This window comes from Oratosquilla oratoria, chromosome 16 (assembly GCF_046742065.1).
Source record: "Oratosquilla oratoria isolate Oo_2021 chromosome 16, ASM4674206v1, whole genome shotgun sequence".
Lineage (NCBI taxonomy): Eukaryota > Metazoa > Arthropoda > Malacostraca > Stomatopoda > Squillidae > Oratosquilla > Oratosquilla oratoria.
The window spans coordinates 51,073,471-51,095,053 of NC_134792.1; the positions used below are offsets into that span (position 1 = coordinate 51,073,471).

The 21,583-nt window shown below is 41.6% G+C and overlaps 1 protein-coding gene across 8 annotated transcripts in view; it reads left to right on the forward strand.

Annotated features, from left to right (window-relative positions):
* Window positions 1–21,583, forward strand: part of dnt (tyrosine-protein kinase Dnt) — a 581,353-nt gene that overhangs the window by 414,238 nt on the left and 145,532 nt on the right. For all 8 annotated transcript variants that reach the window (XM_076199777.1, XM_076199779.1, XM_076199778.1 and 5 more), the window contains exon 3: window positions 16,429–16,556. In XM_076199777.1, the coding sequence (XP_076055892.1) occupies window positions 16,429–16,556 (128 nt within the window). The remainder of the gene's footprint in view (window positions 1–16,428; window positions 16,557–21,583) is intronic.

A 21,583-nucleotide genomic window follows, 5' to 3' on the forward strand; every position in this document is an offset into this window, starting at 1 on the left:
AGAACCCCGAATTTGCGCCACAACTATACTGTACACTTCCCGTCGATATGGTCCTCCCCCCCCTCCCTTCCGCCACTCCACCCTTCTGGGACTCCCCCCCTTACCCCCCACTCCCTCATCCATTATTGCTCCCCTTATTAATCCCTCTCTTTTCATTTTATTTTATTTTGTTTTTTTACTTTGCCCCAATACTATCTCCCGTCTTTTTCCTCTCCCCTTCCATCACTCCTTTTGATATATTCCTTATTCTGTCTTCTTGCTCTTCGCTCTTCGTCGTCTCTTTTTTCGTTCACCTCTAACGCCTTAGGGTCCTTCTCCTTTTTCCAGTCCTTCCTGACACACCTTACACACACACACACACACACACACACACACACACACACACACACACACACACACACACACACACACACACACACACACACACACTCACACACTCACACACTCACACACTCACACACTCACACACTCACACTTCTGTCTCTATCCATTTATCTTTCCTGGGTCACTTTTGCTGCTGGGTTGTGCGACTGGCCGAGTCTTGGCGGGTGTTGTTATCGGGTCATTTCGCCCTAGGCCGAGGCGGTCTGGGGGCTAAGTGGGTCGGTAGCTGCGGTCTCGAAATGGTCTGGGTCTGAATGGAGTCTGAAACCCGGACCCGGGCCCGCCGCATTGCTGACGTTGTGGTATGTCAGGAGAGGAGGGTTCTCCTTGTCATGGCATTCGACGACGAGAGGAGGAGGAAGATGAGGAGGAGGAGGAGGAGGAGGTGGAAAGAAAAAAGGAGGAGGAGGTAGAGAGAAAAAAGGAGGAAGAGGAGACGGGAAGAAGAAGAAAAGGAGGAGGAGGAGGAGGAGGAGGAAGAGGAGGTGAAAAGAAAAAAGGAGGAGACGACAAAAAAAAGAGGACAAGAAAGAGAGGAGTCGGAAAAAAAAAGAAAAAAGAGAGAGAGAGAGAGGAGTTGGTTGATCCTATCGAGACGACTTCTCGTGATGCCCTTAGGCTTGCCCTCCTGAAGGAGTGTATGGAGATGAGGTCACGGGAGGAGGAAGTGAGATGAGGAGGAGGGAGGGGGGAAGGGTGAGGAGGGGGGAGTGAGATGAAGGTAGGGAAAGGGTGGAGAGGGAAGGTGGAAGAGAGATGAGAAGTTGAAGAGTATGGAACGGGAAAGGGAATAAAAGATAAGAAAAGAGGAGAGGCGAGGGAAAAGAGGGGAGGTGAGAGGAGGAAAGGTGGGAAGAGAGAGGGTATATGAGAGGAAAAGAAGAGAAGTAGGAGAGGGAAGGAGGGAGAGGAAGTAAAAGTGGAGGATCCAGGGGGGGGGGCATCCAGGAGAACAGGGAGGTTGGGCACAAGGAGAATGAAAGAATGAACATAGGCTAGAGAGAAGAACATAAGGAGTAGGGAAATGAGGAAAAATAGGAAGAGGAGGAGGAAAAGGGGAAAAGAACAGAAAGCAAAGGAGGTAGAATTATAGTAGAAGTAAGAGGAGAAGCAAAAATATGGAAAGAAAAGGAAAGAAAAAGAGGCAGTGAAGAGAGCAGAAAAGTGGAAGAGAAGAGAAGAGGGAAAAAGAGAAGTAGAAGACAAGGAAGAGAGAGGAATGGAGGAAGAGAGAAGTGGGGGGTGAATGAAAAAAGGACAAAAAGAAGAGACAAGAAAGGGAAATAAGGGAAGGGAAGGAAAGGGAAGGAAAGGGGGTGACCGGGAAGGAAGATGTAAGAAATAGGAGAAGAAAAGGCAATAGAAGATCAGAAAAGAAACGAGGAAGTTAGAGAGGGAGAAACGGGAAATGAAAAGGAATTGAATAACGGGGCGGGAATCGCAAAATGTAAAATAAAAATCCAAGTGATGGAAGAAAGGACAAGTAAAGAAAATATTGAAATGCAGGACAAAGTGAGGGAAAAAGAAGAAAAAAAACGAAAAAGTAAAAAAAAAAAAAAAAACGAAGAAAGATGAAAGGAGGAGGGAGGTACGACAGGAAGAGAAGCAGAAAGGAAGGAAGGAATGAAAGAAGAAAAGAATCAAATAAGGAAGGAAGGAGAGAGGTAAGGATGCTAAGAAGTAGGAGAACACAGAAGGGGAAATAGGGAAGGAATAAAGGAGGGATGATAAAACGAAGTAAAGGCGTAAGGAAGAAATAAGCGAAAGAAGGGTAGAGAGAAAGGGAAGGAAGGAAGAAGGAAAGGCAAGGAAGGAAGGAAGAAGGAAAGGGAAGGAAGGAAGGAAAGAGGAAAAGAAAGGAACTGGAAGAGACATAAAGAATTAAACAAGTGGACAGACTTGGGGTTGGGGTAGAATTGCTGTTTAATTAACAAGGCCACCCCCTCCAGCGAGACTATCAATCCACGCTGATGGACCGAGAGTCAATAATGGATTCCAGAAAAAAAAGGATATTTTTACTGTATTAAGTCAATGCCATCTCGATGTATCACGTGACTAGGTCAGCGAGTACGGTAAAGTAACTTAAGAAGAAGAAGAGAAGAGGCGATGGCAAATGGAGAAGATGGTGATGAAGAAGACAGAAAAAGTAGAGGTAGGGACATTTCAAAGCCGTGCTGGTAAAGTTGATGAACAGATTGATCATTTAAGATTGCAGGGTATGACAGGTCCTGTTCGATATATGTTGTACATTTGTAAACCCACCCACACATACACACATACACATACGCACACGCACACACAGACGTACACACACGTACACACGCGCTGACTCATACGTACACACACATTCACGTCTGTGTGGGTTTGGGAAAATGGAGGGGGTGAGGCGAGTGTGGGTGGATGTACGCATCCGTCGAAAATCTTATTTTTCTTTTCTGTTTATATTACTGACATTCATTCAAGTATACTGTGCAGATAAATCGAGAATTAACGAAAACCTTCTCCACCAGTGTTACAGAACAGTCGATTCCTGATTTTTAAATTTCAGTGAAGTTTTGATTTTTTTCCCTTCCGTGTGAATGCGTATTTCGTGGAAAGGCCATTTCAGTTGTTGATATGATATCTATTTTCTAATAAACCCCAGTCAAATTAGAAATAACAGGTCATAGTATCCACCCGTTCTTGTTCCAGCCAGTGAACGGATCCACGAGTCCACCACATCTACACGGCTATATCACAGCTGGCTGCATTCACAACTCCATGCTAGACTAACTTGCGAGCCAAACACTCCTCCCTAACTTCGGTCTCTCCAACAATTGCCTCCCTCCATCGTTCCATCAACAAAGCCTCTTCATCACCAACAATGTTCATGCTAACGCGATGTCCATCTTTATTATACTTTCATACTTTCGACAATTTTATTCCCACACCATAGCCATGCGTCTCGTTCTGAGTCCTGTCACCAATAAAGAGGTCAGTTAATGAGAAAGACTTAGTGACTATGTAGTGAGCGTTGAAACTATCAGTTGTTTCAAGGGAAGGTACTTTATGGATGGGAATGATAGGTGTTAATGGACATGGAACTCCCTCGTGTAGGCCCTATGGTCTCTTGCAGTCTCTTTAATTCTTATGCTCACTGCCATTGGCGACAAACATTTGTTCTGGTTTCCATATTACGATTTTATTCAGGCGAACGAGACCACGACGGAGTGAAAGGGTTAGTGGCCCAATCGATCCTAAATGACAAAAGCAACAGAAACAAAAGTCTCTCATGGAACAAAGCAACAACGAGCCTCGGCCATTTCCCCACCGTTGAGAACTCCTTGAACGCCACTTTTTCATCACTCCAGCAACGTTTTCCCCCTCCAAGCACTGAATGGCTATGTTCCCCAAACATTCATACACCTACATATCCCTTCTTGGTTACACACAACCCTCCAGAACACTTCCCTAGTTCCTAATCGCTACTTAAAGCCACAAAACGCCTGGTACTAGACACTTTCCTGCCATTAAGTCTCCATATAAGGACATGCTCGTACTCGAACGTCAGCTCGAGGGGCAGACCCTCCAGTGTCCTAGATTTTTTTTTTACTTTTAATGTGCCAGGTTTCTTTTCGTATATGATGTCTCCCTGTACCAACTTCCCTTAAAGGGTCAAATTGCTTATTTTAGGAAAATGTCTTTATTAACACGCGTGCCTTGTAACTCATTGTTCTTTCATTCCTCGACGCACCACAGGCACCTACATTACCCACAACCCACAGCGTCTCGACAGTTGCGCAGTCGTTCAAGTAGAACCTCAAACACCTCTCTGGAGAGACACTCGCCGAGAGTCCCAAATACTCCAAATCCAAAAGAAGAAAAGTTTCGAGGACCACATCTCGCGCACCGCACAGCCTCGAGCGGATCTCCTTTGCCACGGCCTCTTGAGACCTCGCACTTGCCCGTAGAAACCCTCGAGGACCATCTCTCGAACACCTTGCAACCACTCACAGGCAGCCTCGAGCACCACCTTTTCAACACCTCGTTGGGGGTAATGCCCTCGTTTCTTTCCCTTCCCTCAGCCTTGCCCTCTTCTTTTCTTCCTTTCTTCGCTCTCCTCCTGTTCCTCCTCCTGCTGCTCCTCCTCCTCCTTATCCTCCTCCTCCTCCTCCTTATCCTTCTCCTCCTTATCCTCCTGCTCCTCCTCTTCCTCTTCTTCCTGCTCCTCCTCCTCCTCCTCTTCACCACGCTTCTAGTACTCCTTTTTCTTTCCTCTTCTTGTTACTGTTCCTCCCTTTTTCTTCCTCCTCCTCCTCCTCCTCCTCCTCCTCCTCCTCCTCCTCCTCACCACGCTTCTAGTACTCCTTTTTCTTTCCTCTACTTGTTACTGTTCCTCCCTTTTTCTTCCTCCTCCTCCCCCTCCTGCTCCTCTTCCTCCTCCTCCCCCTCCTGCTCCTCCTCCTCCTCCTCCTCCTCCTCCTCCTCCTCCTCACCACGCTTCTAGTACTCCTTTTTCTTTCCTCTTCTTGTTACTTTTCCTCCCTTTTTCTTCCTCCGACTCCTCCTCCTCCTCCTCTTCTTCTTCCTCTTGTTACTGTTCCTCCCTTTTTCTCATCTTTCTCCTCCTCCTCCTCACCACGCTTCTAGTACTCCTTTTTCTTTCCTCTTCTTGTTACTGTTCCTTTTTCTCTTCCTCCTCCTTTATCTCTTCTTCCTCCTCTTCCTCTTGTTATTGTTCCTCCCTTTTTCTCCTCCTTCCCCTCCTCCTCCTCCGCCTCCTCCTCCTCCTCCTCCTCCTCCTCCTCCTCCTCCTACTCCATCTGCAACCACAGCTCTTTCTGTTCTTCCTCTTGATCAGCCTCATTTCTTTCCCTGATTCTCCTCTTTTTCTCAACATGTCTGCTTTCCTTCCCTTTTTTCTAATACTTTCCTCTCTTCCTCTTTACTTATCACTCTCTTCCACTCCTTATCCTCCTTTATCGATATACCATAGCTATAACTCTTACACATAGATATCATATATATATTTTTTTTCTACGTGTTTCTTAATATTCTTCTACTTCCTTCCCCTCCCCCTTTTCTTTCCTCTCCTCGACATCTTCCTTCTTTTTTCCCTCCTCCTCCTCCTCCTCCTCCTCTTCTTTCCCCCTTATGCAGTGCCATGCACGCAATCTACCACTCACTTACCTTCCTCAACACTTTGCCGGTTATCTGTCAATCTCTTTCCATTCGGCTTGGCTCGCTAATTCGGCCCGTGCGTGCGTGCGTGCGTGCGTGCGTGCGTGCGTGCGGTCCGCCGAGGCACGTCAGGTGCACCAACTATGTACGTCATCCTCATGGAGCCTTAAACACGGCCGACGCGTTCCTTCTTTCATTACCTTGTTTTAAAATAATCGGCTCTTCGCTTGCAATAACCGCACGTGTATGATGCGTACGTATGTATGTATGTAATGTAAATATGTATGTATGTAATGTATGTAAATATGTATGTATGTATGTAAATATGAATATATGTATGCATGCATGTATGTAATTATTAATGAACATATGTATGCATGTATGTAAATATGTAGGTATGTAATGTATGTAAATATGATTATATGTATCCATGCATGTATGTAATTATTAATGCATGTATGTATGCATGTATGTATACATGCATGCATGTATGTAAATATTAATGAATGTATGCATGCATGTATGTATGTATACGAAGATATGTACGTATGTATGCACGTATATAGATATGTATGTATGTGTGCACATAGGTTTAAATGTGTGTAAGTTTGCATGTGTTTGAGTATCTATAAAATCCAAAATCTCGCACAAGACAAGTATCTTGCCGTGGCACCAGCAAACCGAAAAAAAAAACATCTGCCCTAATTACGCTTGATGTCCATATACAAAATTAGCGGAGACCCGCCAGATCTATACACACATTCTCACTAATTACCCGTGACTTAGTGTAAGATAATCTCTCGCATATATCTGGCACAAGTGTGCAATTACGCGAGCGTGCGCGCGCGCGCAAGATAACCCTGGCGACTGGAGGATAATTTCATGAATGGTATACGAGTCGTGGCTGATCACGTGACCGTCGAGAGGGCCCTTCATCGCTCCGCAGGGCGTCGTAGTGTAACTCACCGCGGAGCAATTGACTCCCACGCCGAGGCTTGTCAGGGTTTAAACCCCGGAACGGGTGTGGAGTTCGCAGGATCTGGATGGAATCTTCTGGTGTTAAGGGGAATGAATGCTCAATGGTGTTCAGCCCGGGATCTAGTTAGAGGAACTTTTGAACGGTTTGGTTTTCTTCAAATGTTTGAAATCACTTAGCGGTGACCAGAAGAAATATGTCAAAGTTCCATCATTCACGGGTGAGACCATTTGCTGCGTTTTAAGAACTTTGTCGTTCAGTCTAGCTGCTGGTAGGTGATCTTATTCAGCAAAAAACTTGCAACAACGAAAAAGCTTAAAGAATTCAGCTGAAAAAATATTAGCAGTTTTTGTGGGCAGAGAATACTGTCAGTGTGCTGAAAGATTCCTTATGGCGATAACCTTAATCCAGTTCTTGAGTAAAATCGAGATAATTTCAGCCTTTTAATAATCGGAGGAATTAAAAAGATCTTGGTACAATCGTCTGACGCTAGCCAGGACAAACACAGAAATATGAAAAGCCCTTTAAACGTTAAAGGAAGAGTGGACTTTGTAACAGACAGAAAGTCGCCCTAAAGCTGATTAAACTTGTTTAGCGAAAATCCCCTCCAAAACGGTTAAGTGAGGGAATTAGCGAGTAAACAAAGCAACGAAAGAACCAAGAATTAAATAAGCAAATGAATATATGAATTTAAGAAATAATATTTTAAACAGAAATGTGTGTGTGTGTGTGTATATATATATATATATATATATATATATATATATATATATATATATATATATATATATATATATATTGTATTCATATAGACATGTAAATAAAATTAAATTTTGACAGTTCGTTACCTCTATCGCTACGTTTCTGACGAGAGTAAGCATTGTTGACTGCATTTCTCCACCTTTCTCTTTGTTCTCTTTGAAAATGAGGTCTTCCCTGCAGCTAAATAAAATAATTTGGAATTAGTTAGAGCAGAATGTAATAAAAGCTTCATCCTCGCGATGGGAGTTAACTGATGTATCTGCTCACAGCTGAATGGAGTCGCCTGTTTTAGGCAAAACTGGAATTTGGATATTTTTGTCATCTTAACGAGGGGAATGGGTGAGATGGTCTTTAACCCGGTCGGTTTGAGGGTCTTCCAGTATCTGAATGGAACCGTCTGGGAGTTGAATCATCACCAAAACCCTTGTGTCAGAGATCCCTTGGAGTTATCCTACTCCCCTCATCTCCTACTCCAAGGCGCAAATCCCTCCCCCTACTCCCTCGTCACCTTCTCATTAACTCCACAACTACCCATAACTTTCCCCCAGAATTCCAACTCCATACGCCCCATGTCTTCATACTCCCTACTACTCCCTCTTATCAGCTCCCGATAGAATCCCTAGCCCATTACTAGATCCTTCGCGTCTTCGTCCATGATGTCTCCAAAACGCCTTGCCACCACGCCATCCAGCAGGTGGGCTGGAATTGTAGTGACACTTCATTTGGTCCCAGTTCATCATGGTGCAAGCGTCTGGCTCTACCAAAGGGGAAATCCGAAGGATCGTCGGAGAAATACGTGGGATATGAGGACGGATATCAAAGAGGGGAAAGGGGAAGAAAGAGGGGAGAGGGGAAGGAAAGAAGTGGCTTTGGAGAATATACTAGAGTGAGAGAAGGAGCGAGGGAGGAAGAGGGGATGAACCTTTTGACCTTTATATAATATAATCCTCATTCAGCTCGCTATGGACCAGAAATTTCATGTCGGCATGCTTGAGGAAAGGAGGGAGGGAGGATGAAAGGAAAGGAAAGAGAGACGGAGAAAGGGAAAATGTGAGATGGAAAGGGAGACGAATGGAAGGGGGAAAGGTGTGTGTGTGTGTGTGTGTCTAGATAGGGAGAGAATGAGTGTGTAGATAGGGAGAGAGTGAAAGACAAAGGGGAAAATGAAAAAGGAAAGTTAAAAAAAAGAGACGAGAGGTGGGTCGAGGAATTCAGAGAATGAACAAGTTCCAAGAAGAATACAGGAATGATGTACCTAATGAAGAGTTATTGGACTTAAACTTAGCTGGTTGGTCTTCCACCTAATTGTTAAATGCACGAAAGACTCCAGACCACGTGTAGGTGGTGAAGAACGTCTCTGGGTTTGTCTTCATGATTGGTTAAACGCTTCGTGATGGACCAAAAGGTCTTAGCACATTACGTGACCCACTGACTACTGCCAAAGAAAACGCGACAGTGGTTGTCTTATGTGTATCAAAATTAGATCTGTTTGTTCAGCTGGCCTAAAACAGCTTAGCCAGTTTTCCCCTTTCTCATATTCCTTATACTCCGGCGGGGTCGCTGATATATCTATTAAAGAGGAAGATAGAAAAAGGAATCAAGATATTACTCCAGTTGTTTCAAGAAGCTTCAGGCCTTGAGAGTCGGACGTAGTAACCGTTCCATTTTCCAGATGAACGTTCATTCAAGATGCTTTTTGAATGGAGAAAGTGAATACCCACATAGGTATAAGAAACCAGCCAAGAAAAAGGACTCTACCATACTTCTGTGCCTAACGTCGAGTCCATAATGAGGCACACAAGTCAACGTAAGTCTTTACAACAACACACTTCCTCCAGCAATGATCAAAGTGTGACGGGGGGAACACTTGACAACCCGGAAATGAAGAAACTAAAATATTTTCGAGATGAATTTCTCCATGCGTCTAAGAACGATGACCCTTGAAAATGGTAAACAGAAAATATGAAATCAATGAACTCTAAAGTAAAAATTGACTGTGTGATGTATTACAGCAACAAGAGAAATATGACCCCAGGAGCCACATACTGACTAGATTTGACCAGCGTCGTTGCTCCTAGTATGGATAGTTTTCTTCCTCAATTTCAGTGTGTCGTGATCATCGAGAGCAATTATCCTCTTGCATTACATTCTAAGATTACTTGTACTGCCTTTTGACAAAGAAGGCGTGTATATTGCTTTTAGTATCAATTAAGGCAAGCATATTGTCTAAATGGTTTTCATATATGCTTCCTTGCATTTAAATGGAATTCAAGATATATCGCTGATTCATATCTGTGCGGGTGCGTGGATATGTGTGTGTGTGTGTGTGTGTGTGTGTGCGTGTGTACGTGTGGGGGTGTGCGTGTGTACGCAACCTGTACGAATCCCACATCTACTAGAACGGCAATTCCTCTTTGGAATTGGGAGTCCAAAATTTACATCTAAGTAGCGTTCATAGTACGTAAACACAAGCAAATATACTGCAGAATTCCTAGTGTTGAATCTCACTTAGTGGACAAGATGCAGGGATGACCCGTCATCCAGGAGGTGCCAAGATAAGAGGGAGGGAAGAGGGTAGAGGGGAGTGGAGTATGTAGGAGACGGAATGGGTGGGAGTGGTTTCTAAGCCTTTTTTTTTTGTGTGTGTGGCTACCTCCCGTGTAAGGGGGAAGAAAGCCTTTGGTGTATAATATATATGTAAAAGAAAATGTAACTATTTATCAGTTGAGTAAAATTTTCCTTGTTTCTACTTTTGTATGTGGAACCCATTTAGGGTAATCTATCTTCCGTACGTAAATATAAACACGCAGAAATAAACACAGAACATTTTATAGAAATACGTTGTTATGCCGTGTTTGCTCACACTAATGGTTCCAAGAAGGGAAAGAGATAAAGGAAACAAAGGGGGGGAGGGAATAACCTTTTTGGTTTTTGTCTTTTTTTTTTGGGGGGGGGGAGGGGAACCTGGTTATTTTCTGACACATTTTAGGATTTTCTTCTTGTTAATGGCTGACGATTTTCTTCGTCCGAGCGAAGTCTCTGGTACTAAAGGAAGTATATACTCTTTCGAATAAGTTAATTTAGGTTTTTTGGGGGGAATTCGTGGTAAAATAAAGAATTTCATTTCGCCCAAAGTCAGAAGATTTAATTCGGCCAATAGAAGACACTATTCCCCTTTTTTTTTTTTTTTTTTTTTTTTTTTTTTTTTAAGGTTATCTGGGATTTATAAGAGCAGAGTTGTCCATTACAAATCTTCCGGGAAAAGAATTCTATTGGATGATATTCAACTCCTATGATAATGTTCAACCAGTTTCAAGGTAAGGTTGTTGTCCACTATGTACATGTACAATCCACTTGCTCTGTGCAAAAAGAACCTTCTTGATATCAATACATCAAATTGAATTTAAGAATAATTTGTGGCAACTAATTTACAGAATGGCACGGAAGCCGTCATCATCAAGTCATCACCATCATCATTATATCGTTAGCATATCACCATCAGCAGCAGCAGCATATCACTATCATCATATCTTCATAATCATCATCATATCACAGTCATCACCATCATATCACCACCACACCATTATCATATCATCACAATCATCACTATCATATATTACCACAATCATCACCATCATATCACCACCACACCATCATCATATCATCGCAGTCATCACCATCATGTATTACCACAATCATCACCACCATATCACCATCATCATATCACCACCATATCATCATATCATCACAATCATCACCGTCATCATATATTACCACCATCATGATATCACCATCATCATATATTACCACCATCATATCATCATCATCATCATATAACCATCGTCATCATCATCATCATCATCATCATCATTAATTTTTAGAAAAAGTTATTAGATACTTATCAACGAAAGTTAAATTGGCACAGATGAAACTGTAGTGTCTTTTGAGAGCTCTCGTGACTCTGTACCATTAACCACGTCGGGAAAGGGGGAGGAGGAGGAGGAGGAGGGGGTGAAGGTGTGGGGGGTGGGAGGAATCGAAACTCGAAACGCGATACGAACTAATCTCCCCGTTTCAATTGCCCTCCGTCCGCTCCGTCCCGATTTATGTCAGTGTACAAACTCACTCTTCCATTACTTCTATAAAACCAGTTAATTCGTCCCATAAAGATTTCTCCCCTCTGTTCTAGTCCCCGCGCATAAGCCCCCTCTCCCCTTGCATGCGAGAGGATCTCCCCTTCTGCATAGATCATTGGTAATCATTGGGGGGAAGGTTGATTTGTCCACCGGACAGGACCAACAGTCCTCAATTAGTGGATATCTATTTTCCACGCACGTGCACCTATTTTTCTTAGTGTAATGATTTACGGTTTTAATTAGCGCCTGTGTATGTTTTTAATAATGGCCAGCGTGTTATGAGTTGTTGCTTTACGAGACCTTGAAAATGGATATAGTGGGGTAATAAAGATGCAGAATCTACTTAGTAGATTTCGGAGGACACGCCTCTCAGTGGCAGCCCCCCACTCTTTCGTAGATTCTCCCTCCCCCCCACACACACTTCAACCCCTCCCCATCCCCAACCGACCCTCTTATCCCCCCCCCAATCCCCTGCCTCCCCCTTCCCCCTTCCCTCTTCCCCCCTACTCCCTCTCACTTGGACTCGGAAGCATAAAAAAGTTGGGGAAACTCAGCTTGAATATTTCATCTTTTGATTTATGGGCTCGCAGTTTTATTCGAGGCTATTTCTGAATTCACTTACTTCCGCCTGTTAGATCGTATATAATATCATATGCTGCCATTGATTAGTTCAGGCATTGATTTTCGTCATATTTCTTCATCCTGATATTTATCAAATGAAATCTTGTCTTTGCAAATCTCTCCATCCGTTTTCTCTTTGTCTGCCTGGAACAATTCTTCCTCATTTTCTCTCTCTCTCTCTCTCTCTCTCTCTCTCTCTCTCTCTCTCTCTCTCTCTCTCTCTCTCTCTCTCTCTCTCTCTCTCTCTCTCTCTCTCTCTCTCTCTCTCTCTCTCTCTCTCTCTCTCTCTCTCTCTCTCTCTCTCTCTCTCTCTCTCTCTCTCTCTCTCTCTCTCTCTCTCTCTCTCTCTCTCTCTGAAAAAGAAAATGGAAAACAGGCATATTTTAATGTTAGAAATTTTAAATAAGACTTGAAATTTACTGTATGAAACAGAAAGTAAACATACAAAGTACTAAAGAATTACATTTTGGGGGCCATCGAGAAAAGCGACATGTTAAAAACGGCTGAAGCAGAACTGAAATATTAATACATTCAAAAGCATTAAAGGGAAAAGGGGGAAATGTAAATAAAGTACTAAAGGAGAACAAACGCCACAGACATATTGTACAGTTAAGTTCAGAAATGAAAAATAGACCACTTGAATTCAATAAAATAGGGAAATTACTGTAAAAAAAAACATAAGAATGAATAGATCTTCAACCCACATGCAAGGAAAGACGTCAAATTATAGATTTGTTTCTCTAACTAGGATAATATGTGAAATGCAAGATGAGACTAGAAAGAATAGATGGGTCATAATGAATAAAGAAATCATATTAGATCAATAATTTTATCTCACAAGACAGCAACCAATTGCATCAAATCATGCAATTGCTTTTAATAGAAATACGTTAATTTGAATGATAATTATTTTATGGAATCAAAAGTAATGCACGGAGTGCTTTAAAAGGCAAAATTGACTTGGAACCATTTGGAAAATATTTCAGGAATACATGAAAATAAGACTGACGACAAGAAGAGAATTAATTGGCTTAAAACTATTTAAAACACAAATTAGAAATTTAACCAAAACTGTGCTAGATAGTTTATACAATTTTTCCAACTCGTATACATGTACAAGGATATCTATGCATATTCTAAACACTATTTGAATACATACATACTCCCATGTAAGCTCATTTTTGTACGTATAAACCTGTGTATCGAAAACGCATTTGCGTGTACATTTGTCATTATTCAAGACTAGAGACTATATTTACAAAACATTATTTGTTTGTTTTACAATTTATGGAGTAGCCGTATATGTGATTACGGCAAAATTATCTGGCTATTCGTATAGGTAAAACATATGCCGTCGAATCAAATAGCCGTTATTAGGAGGCTTGATAAGGAAATTGTTCTACTGAAGAAGGTATAAATAACCGTGAATAACACCATATATATATATATATATATATATATATATATATATATATATATATATATATATATATATATATATATATATATTGACTTTCCGTCTTTAATAACATACCAGTATCTTCTGGAAGAAATATAATAAAAAATAACGAACAGTACTAGCATAAGATAATACGAGTAATGCAGATAATACAAACAGTAGTATTGTATTATCTGTATGTGTGTTTTATGTATGTATATATGTATGTATGTATTTTGGTAGTAACTGGTTAGGTTGTTGGGTAGGTATGTTGAAGCCTACTGATGATATATAACCTCTTTTCCATTACGGGGACGAGTGTACCATTTATTTTCTTTGCGATTGTGACTATGGTTGTCGTGGGTACCTCGGGGAATGAATGGAGGGGACTATTTCACTCTTGACATCGATATTGGTGGACGCTTACAACGGAATTGCTCTTGTGTAGGCGCAGGAATCGATCTTCCCTTTACACCCTTTGGTAATTCGTGACGAGAACTATCGAGTCGCCTGGTGCCTGGCCCAGTACATGTACGAGTATCGTTTAGCTCCGAATAGGGCAATTTGACATTTTTACTAATTTGTGACACGGCGTTACTTATCTTAGAAGAAAAATTACACCGTACAAGGTTTTTAGATTACTTTCTAACAATCTCTCGTGATTGACTTCGTTACAGCGTTTTGTACCAAAAATAAAACGTTTAGGGATTTTGTTGCGGTTAAAGTCAAATAGATGTTCTGATTTGGAAAGCCGAGGCCATGCAGGATGAAACTCGCAGCCTATCAAGGCCAACATTTTACGATTGGTCCTGGACGGCCCAGGAATCCTGATAGAAACACACACACGCACACACACACACACACGCACATACACACACACACACACACACACACACACACACACACACACACACACACACACACACACACACACCTAAAAGAGACCTGAGAAAAACAGCTTTCCACACAGAGTGGTGGATGTCTGGAACAAACTGGACGGAACAATAGTGTGTGCAAAAACTATACACGAATTTAAGAGCAAACTAGACACTGCGATATACAAAGACGGGACCTCACGAACGTAGCTCCCCTTACCGTAATTTACAACTAGGTAAATACACACACACGCCTATATGTATGTATATATATTTATTATATAAATATATATATATATATATGTATATGTATATATACACTGTATGTATCATGCAAGAGAGGTAGTGATGACGTCAGCGTGGATCAGTGGGAGGAAATGGGAGAAAATGTCCGGCGGCGGCAAATCCGCCACGAGCCCAGCCCTTCCCATTGGTGAAATGAATCAAATGTTGTTAACAAGGTCCATATAATCAAAGATAATGAAGGGAGTAATTAGAGTAAGATTGCCTTTGTTATTTATAGTTAGCTATTAGGCAACTAACTTAAGCAGAAATGCTAACATAAACCACTTCTAATTTTAGGTCCACGTTGGTGGGGTAGGTGGGAGTTGGAAGGGTCAATTACCTTCTCCTAAACAGCGGCTCAGTTTACTGTGCTCTATATATTACCTCTATTATCAGCATTAAGCTCTCCTTTCATCTCTTACTATTACTCAAGGGGGGCGGGAAGGGTAAAGGTAGAAGGCGTTTCATTATGGTAGTGTGTTGGTGATTTCACGCTTTCGTATAGAAAACGTTAGGCTTATTCTCTGTACCACTTACGTGTACGAATATAATGATTTCTGTTATTTGTTTATATATTATCACCGTTATTGCAGTTTTTGTATTATTACGTTATTTGTTCTCGTGCGTTTTTATGCAATATTGTATTAGTGCTTTAGAAATGAGTATAAGCTAAACCAAATTATCTACGTTACTCAATATGAAATATTTTAAATGTAACGCATTTGTCACAAGTCGTCCATTTAGGGCAAACGAAGCCAGTCCTATTAATATGATTTTTTAATCCTTTCATAACGAGGTTTTATTATAAGATGACTGACATTATCCAGAACAATATCCTTTAAGTATAACGAATTAAGCTCAATCGTCTATTCAGGCTTAACAATGTAAGTTTCCTGATGTATCTCTACATTCTTGTTCTCTTCACTCTCTTCTTTGTATGGGAGCATTGTGTGCAAGACTTATGTTGCTGATATTCAAGTCACTTGATGTACAAAAGAGGATAAAAATAACTTTTATTTTATACCAACTCTTTTTTTCTGCTACTCTTGTTGAATCTCTTTCTTTGTCGCATCCAACCTCGTCGATGCGATATGTCCTCACTGAGGGAAGTGCTGTTAATTGGCGACAAAATACCAAACCACTTCTTTCCTATTCTCCCTTGCTTCTCTTCTTCCCCTCACAGAGAGAAAGTTAGTCTGCAGTCCCATGCTTCACTGTATTATGGGTCTTGTATATTGCATCTTCAAATGCCCGAAAGGATATTGTCCACGGATTTTGTTTCTCGTTGCGTCGTATATTTTATTCACAAATTATGGGCATTTCTTAATTGTTTAAACAAGATAGTAAGTTTTAGGTTTAGTGCTGCAAAAATCGACACGATTTTATTGTAGGCAAGAACCAATTGCTTTTCTAGACCTTTCTCAGGTCCACATTTTGTCCCCAACAAATTCCTATTCTGTTAAAGAAGGTTTATATATAAATATAAATATATATATATATATATATATATATATATATATATATATATATATATATATATATATAATATGATGTCAGTGCCAAATAAAACAGTTTCGTCTTTCAACTCTCTTCTCCCTCTCTCTCTCTTCCTCTTTCTCTCCCTCTCTCCCTTTCCCTCTCTCTCTCTCTCTCTCTCCCTCCCTTTCCCTCTCTCTCTCTCTCCCTCTCCCTCTCCCTCTCCCTCTCCCACCCCATGGGGCACAAAACGTTCTCTGTTCTATTCCTTTGCTCTACTCCTGTATTGACAGCTTGTGTTTTCTCCCCCTTCAGGTCTGGTTGCCGAGCTGTACTACGTGCGGGAAGGCGTGATCAACACCTACGCCCTCAACTTCACGGTGCCTATTCCAGCCAACTTCACCCACATCTACTTCACCTGGCAGAGTCTTGTCAAGCGTCCCGTGAGTATAACAGAGCCAAGAACTGTCCAGTAATGTCGTTACACATTAGTAATTGCACTAAAAACCCACTATTATTTGGATTTTAAGAAAAGAAGGAAATAACGAATTTCCGTATATTTCGATCACTTGCTGTGATCCTCTTCAAGCGGAATACGTATTTCGCTTGAGTAGGATCACAGCAAGTGATCGAAATATACGGAAATTCGTTATTTCCTTCTTTTCTTAAATCCAAATAATAGTGGGTTTTTAGTGCATAGCCAAGAATGATAGCATGTGTGGTTTGGAAACTGGTATGTTATAACACATTTGTAAATGTTCACCATAAACCCACTATCGGAGAAATAATATCGGAAGTACAGGAAAACTGTATATTTCGACTACTATCTGTAGTCCTCTTCAGCAGAATAGTTACAAGAAGTTAGAGTACAGGTATAAATGTACTCTAACTTCTTGTAACTATTCTGCTGAAGAGGTCTACAGATAGTAGTCGAAATATACAGTTTTCCTGTACTTCCGGTATTATTTCTCCGATAGTGGGTTTATGTGTGGTTTCCTATTTACCTATTTATGTGGATAGGAGGTGAAGGGAACACGGGCTGAGGGAAATACTTTTATTCCTCACTAGTTTCGCCTGAGTGGCTTCTTCAGAGGAACATAGTTTGAAGTCAAGTTGGTCAATATATATGGCAAAAGAAGGAACGTGGCAAAGTGTCAGGTTAGTCCCCCACTCGACCTCATCTGTCGGTGTGGCGGGCTGTCACAGCGGGTGGACCAATTATCCGCCTGTTGTTCGCGTGGCTGAAACGTCCGTCTGGATCAGGGGCTCTGTGCTTATTATTCATTACGACAAAGTGTGCTGCTGCTTTAGCCCATATTAAATCCCCAGTCCTCTTATTAATGTTATCATGGATGTTGATAAAAACTGACTCCATCGCCTTTCTTTCCTGCCGTGTAATGTTATCCATGAGAATTTTTGCCTGGTCCCATTTGGTAGATGGCCTCTTTCGTCGACATGGTTAACCATTGCACTACTAACCCTGTGGTGTCTTACATCTGCTCGATGTTCTTTTAATCTGGTGTCTAAGCCTCTGCCGGTTTCACCGATGTATTTTCTGTTACATCCACCACACGGGATTTCGTAACTACGCTGTTTTATATTTAAGGTTGGGTCTTTCTTCTTGATTAAAAGGTCCTTTACTTTCGTACCTGTGGAAGTCGCAAGACAAATGTTGGAGGACGATAAGATTTTGTCTAGGTCTCTCGTTAGATTGGAATTTGGGACCACCCAATACTTAGTGTTGGACTTTTCTCTTTTCTTGCGTAGTATACTACGAGCCTTCTCCTCCAGGGAGCAAAGTAAACCTCTGGGGTATTTGAGCCCTTCAAAAGTTGTTTTAATAATTTTAATTTCATCCCCCCCCCTTTTAGTGTTACCTATTTATATTTACCTAGTTATAGTGTACGGGACAGGAGCAACGCTCGTGGCCTCCCGTCTCCTATTCTCCAATTCATCACTTCAGATTAATGTATGATTCTCTATTGGTCTATATCCTTAAATCCTAATTATCATACATAGATTTGTATGTACATATTGTTCCAGTTTGGGGTATATCACCATTTAAGCTATTCCAAGTATTTATATACCTATATAACAATTTAATTCTTCACATCTTTTAGACATGTATTTTGTTTCCTTATGACTTCTTAAATCCTTCCTATCTCTAATCAGTAAATCCTTTCTCTCAGTGCAATCTTAGTGATCTGAAGACTGTGATCATATCGCCTCTTTCTCTTCGATCTTTCAAAGTTGGCAGACCCACTGCTTTTAGTCTCTGCTCGAATGATTTATCTGCCAGGCTAAGAACCAATTTGGTTGTTGGCCTTTGTATTCTCTCGATCTTGCTTATGTCCTTCACTCTGTGTGGGGCCCATACCACTGACGCATACCCCAGTCTTGGACGGATCAGATTTTTTTTTTTTTTTCTTATATAATTTTTTCATCATCTCGTCACTCATAAAGTGAAAAGCCATTTTAGGCTTCTGCAGCAGACTATACAAGAATCAGCAGAGAGGAGGGAAGTCATTTTGAAAGGGGTGTTGTAAATACTGAGGTAAACTGAGACTATTTTACAGGTTTATCAACGGTAGATTGAGACACAAGGAAGAAATCACCAAGTTAAGCTTTTAGCTCAGGCAGAAATAATGAACACCTTCTGATAGGGAACTAGCCTCATAATTATTAGTCTCAAAATAACAAACACATGATAACATACGCTCAGAAACCTCAGATAAACTTGCATAAACGAGTTACGACTATCTCAATGAAATGTGGAAAAATGTCATTAGTCTCATAATGACAAACACATAAGATTATGCTCGGAATCCTCTGATAAACTTACATGAACGAGTTACGAGTATCTCTATGAAATGTGGAAAAAATTTCAAAATTGCGACTGACCAGAAGTGTGCGAAGTCCATCCTTGGTCTGGGAGCTCGAAACTCGCCAACTCCAACTAATGAGACTCAGCAACAGCAAAGGCGTGTTGGGATTTAGGTAATCCGATTACATTCCACAGACGCTGACCAGCATACCAATTGATGGTTGACCAGAGCTGCCTCTCGTTCCTATCCTCTCCAAACACGCACGCAGTCACGCATACACAAGCACACGCGCGCGCGCACACACACACACACACACACACACACACACACACACACACACACACACACACACACACACACACACGAGTCCAACACGTGATCCAAAGACCATGGTGAATCACACACACAAACGCGTGCACGCACATACGTATGTACACTCAAACGCACACATACGTACACACATATACATACACATGCACACGCATACATTCGCACATACACATGCACACACACACAAACATACATATGCACACGCATACATTCGCACATACACATGCACACACACACACACACACACACACACACACACACACATACATACATACATTCACATACATACACATTACACACATGCATACCCACAGGTGCGTTTGCATTCACGTTGACACAAACACGATGACTGATAGCATCCAGTAGGTAGTCCTGTTCTCTTGATACGGTGATTAATGCAGACTCACCTGATCATAAATGCGATTAAACTACAGATTTCCGTGTCTGCCAAGGGGGTTGTCTGAATAGACATTCAAAGGGTCAGAAGGTCTGATTGTAGATAATTTTTTTTGGTTATCTCCACGACTGCACACACCAGCAGAAGAGATAATAGAGAGAGAAAGAGAGGGAGAGGGAGACAGAGAGGAAAAAGATAGAATGAGGAAATAAGACTGAAAAGAGAGCTAGAAGGAAAAATTAGAGAGAAAAGGTGGCGGGCAGAAAGGGAAAGAGAGAGTAAAAGAGAGCAAGAGGGGAATGAAAAAGATAGAAAGAGGGGGTGAGAAAAAGAGTAAGAGAAAAGAGAAAAAATGAAAGAGAGAAGTGACGGGAAGAAAGGGAGAGAGAGAGATGGAAAAGAGAGAGAAAGAGAGAGACTTCTAACACCATTCTTGGAATACCCACAGTCGACTATTGTGCTCTCTCATGCTGTGGTATGGAATTTGCTCTTCACTCACGAGAGAGAGTAGGGGGCGGGAAGAAAGAGATGGAGGTAGGGGACAATAGATAGATGGAGAGAGAGAGAAAATTGCTTTTGACACCATTCTTTGGGTACTTACAGTAGACTATTGTGCTTCCATTTGGTGTGGTATGGAACTTCCTCTTTATTCGTGAGAGGGAGAAGGGTTAGGAAGAAAAGGAGAGAGAGAGGGAGAATGACTTCTGACACCATTCTTGGGAGACTTACGGTGTTCTCACTTGCTGTGGGAAGACATTTGCTCTTGAGTCACACTCTAGCAAGCATGCAGGCGCTCATGTGGGATTGGCAAGTTGTTCGTCGACCTCTGTAAGAAGTTTTTGGTGTTTCCGTCTTGCCCTTTTGGTCAACAAGTTTTGTTTTGTTTTGTTTTTATGAAAGATAAACAAAAGAAAAGAAAAAAATTGGTGCTGAGGAAGGCAGAAGTCTCCTCGATGCTCTTTGCCTGAAGAAACGTTGGGTTTTCATCTCCTCAGTCGGTTAACCGTCCTCAGTTTCTTTGGTTTTCTTGAATCTTTTAACCCACTTTTTATCGTCGTCGGTTTGGGCCTCCTCTCTCAAGAACCAAAGGAAATCTTAAAAGAAAAAGGACGAAGAGAAAAAGTGTGATTTTTTTTTTTTTTTTTTTTTTTTTTTTTTTTCTCTCAGAGTAACTTTTATCAATGTCAAACTCACGCTCAGGGAGCGTTGAAGAATTTGGAAATTGCTTCCCGGTCATATTTCACGCGCCTTCGCTGAAAAATGAAAAATCACACTCGGCAAGATGACCATCCACCTCTTACTGCTCAGCTTGATCTGCTGTGCTGGTTTGCTCTTGCTGGTTTTGTAGTTATCTTTGTAATAATGATCCTCCTTTATGTAGAATTCAGTATCCTCTTGCCTCTCTTTTCGCCTCTTTGTTATATTATGTATAAGGGATCATGTTTCGTATGACGAAAATAATCTGGCTTCAGATAGAAGACTATATATAGGCTTCCATCGATCTGCAGAAGATAGACAGGACTGTAGACATCAATAACTTTGATTCGTTACGGAAATGGTTTGAGAATGTGTTAGTCTCGTAAGTTTTTGATACCATATTAGGAAATTGTATCTTTTCCATGCATTTTGTTTTTATCTTTTGCCGGTCTTCCCCTCCCCCCTTCTTTCCCTTACTCCCTCCTTTTTTCTCTCCCTCCCCTCACTCCCTCCTCCTTTCCCTCCCTCCCTCCCTCCTTCTTTCCCTCCCTCCCTCCTTCTTTCCCTACCTTCCTCCTTCTTTCCCTCCCTCTCTCCTTCTTTCCCTCCCTCTCTCCTTCTTTCCCTCCCTCTCTCCTTCTTTCCCTCCCTCCCACCTTCTTTCCCTCCCTCCCTCCCACCTTCTTTCCCTCCCTCCCTCCCTCCTTCCCTCCTTCTTTCC